The sequence below is a fragment of the Salvelinus sp. IW2-2015 genome, linkage group LG2 (genome assembly GCF_002910315.2).
Source record: "Salvelinus sp. IW2-2015 linkage group LG2, ASM291031v2, whole genome shotgun sequence".
In the NCBI taxonomy this organism is placed as follows: Eukaryota; Metazoa; Chordata; class Actinopteri; order Salmoniformes; family Salmonidae; genus Salvelinus; species Salvelinus sp. IW2-2015.
Window position 1 is genome coordinate 18,842,584 of NC_036839.1, and position 2,575 is coordinate 18,845,158.

Genomic DNA, 2,575 nt, shown 5'->3' on the forward strand with positions numbered 1-2,575 from the left:
CTTTTCTTTTTTCATTCCCGGAACGGAGGGTCGTTTTTTGGACAGCCAACGTGCCTATAGAGGAGACGTGGGGACGGGAGACAAGTGCGCAGTGCTCACGGAGAAAACAGTAGAGAGAGACAGCAAGCAGTGTGTTTGTTGTAACCCACCAGGATCGTCCTTTAGCTGTGTGGGGAGTTCGACAGTTCCAAAATGAAATGAATGTTAACTGGAGTGTGGAGAAAAATTCTAATGAACCACGCGCTGCGTCCTACAGAGGAGGACACTGTTCCCCAATGCTTCTGAGGGGAAAACGAGGATGAACCATCCAAAGCGCACGTCGGGCCTGTAAACACATTGACTTTACGTTTGTTGATAGGCTATCATTGTMGTGGATTCATCGASGAGCCRATTGAACATTMAAACGCTGTTTTAGGTCATCACATAGGTTCTGTAGAGAAGCTAGACGTTCCTTTCACCTGCTATTGAAAARGGGCAACAGTTTCTCCAACATATCTGCTTTCCAATCCCTTCACATTGTGATGCTGGGGTTGGATTCGGCTGGCAAAACGACTGTTCTTTATCGTCTGAAATTCAACGAATTCGTAAACACCMTGCCAACAATTGGATTCAACACTGAGAAAATCAAACTCAGTAATGGTACGGCAAAGGGGATCAGCTGTCACTTCTGGGACGTCGGAGGCCAGGAGAAGCTCCGACCCCTATGGAAATCCTACAGTCGGTGCACGGACGGCATCATCTATGTGGTGGACTCGGTAGACGTCGATCGGTTGGAGGAGGCTAAAACGGAACTGCATAAAGTTACCAAATTCGCGGAGAACCAGGGGACACCGCTGCTGGTGATAGCAAACAAGCAGGACCTGCCCAAATCTCTTCCAGTCGCGGACATTGAAAAACAGCTGGCTCTCCACGAGCTCACCCCATCCACCACATACCACGTCCAACCTTGCTGCGCCATAATTGGCGAGGGACTCCACGAGGGTATGGACAAATTATATGAGATGATAGTAAAGCGGAGAAAGTCTTTAAAGCAAAAGAAGAAACGATAACGACCGCCTATGGGTCGTAGCCTATGGATCYTMCATTAACCTAAACCTASGCAACATTACTGTATCTAAATGCTGTTTGGGTATGCCAATGTTGCCCTAAAATGACATTTACTTTGCGGTGATTGTTGTATTTCCTTTCATTGGGTTGTAAAAGTTGCTGACGCTGTGAATCCTATAGCTGAATMATGCTMTTGCACGCAAGAGGGTGATCCTATTGGTGCAAGATATTTACTAAGGTTAACCWAAACAAACTTGATATTACTTTTATCATAGGAACAAAAGCATTGATAAATGAATGCGGGCTGGCCCGTCATTTGCTGCTTTACCATGGACTATAAATCTGTAGCTCAACATGTTATTTTGAAGAAGCATCCCATACAGTATAGGCCTATACTGTGATGGACTATGGACATTCTGACGGAATGCTTCTTTGGACAGCAAGTTTTACTTTGCACGTTAAGTGGATGTGGGTCACAATGAAATGGACCCTGTTCATTCAGAGAGAATAAATAAACTGAAACCAAGATATCTGTGTTATGAAAGTCACACCTCAGTCCCTGTATGGGTTTATTAATGCAGAAGTTAACAAGGCTTTGGAGCGTTGAAGTTTACTATGCGTGGTGGACTGAGGATAACATTGTCTGCAACGTGGTCCACTACTTTGCACTTTTAATTTCCTAACAAAATAGTAGAGTACTACACTGTATAGCAAAAAACYGGCTGTGTATGTACCAAAAAGCCAAAATTGAATWATTTTTTGAATATTAAAATATATYCAAAATGCATTGTGACTGATTACTTTTATTTCCATGATGTGATATAGGAATGTCAATGTAATCTACAGTAAGAGGATAATGTCAACAGCTGGCCAAGATGACGGTGGTCAACAGGAGATGTATTTTAAACCTGGTGAACTATTGACCTGAACACATGGACTGGTTTGTCTCTACATCTCTCCTGAGAGACCCTCACATTTCAAAGGTGTGTATCAGGGAGGGAAGAGGAAGGCAGGAGGGTTGGTCACAGTCTATCAATGAACTAATGGGAATCTATTCAATGTTGTCACTTGATCTCCCAAAATGTCTCTATTTAACGCATGCTCATACCCATCGTGGTTTGTGAGTTGGTGTTAGAATGTATAGGTTTTGGATAGGCCTACCCGTTGGTGTTGGATGTGTCTCAACATTCTTTTGTATTCACAGTCCAACATCAAGCAAAGCAAGGGTTCATGTGTGTGTCATTTTTAGAGCTGCAATGCGTTGTCATATGTATTCGTGCACAGACCTTGTTAGGAGAGGTCATTCAATTTCCTGTTGGGTAGCAGTAACTATCTTTGTGTGTACCAGAGTTTTGAAACTTGAGTTTCCTAGCATGCTGTATCACTCTCACTCACTCAATCACTCTCAGCTATGGCACGCACATACGCACACAGCAGTCTTTCTCCATCTTTGGCACTCATACACGTGCATGTGCTCTCTCTCAAACACATGCACGCACACACACACACACACCTCCTCATCCCCTCT

The 2,575-nt window shown here is 43.7% G+C and overlaps 1 protein-coding gene across 1 annotated transcript; it reads left to right on the forward strand.

Annotated features, from left to right (window-relative positions):
- Positions 1 to 410: 410 nt before the first annotated feature.
- LOC111976277 (ADP-ribosylation factor-like protein 4C) lies at positions 411 to 1,834 on the forward strand (the record flags this gene model as incomplete). The annotated part of the gene is made up of 1 exon (XM_024005068.2): positions 411 to 1,834. A coding segment is annotated over one exon (639 nt), but the record flags the coding sequence as incomplete, so codon positions are not given.
- Between the last annotated feature and the right edge of the window lie 741 nt (positions 1,835 to 2,575).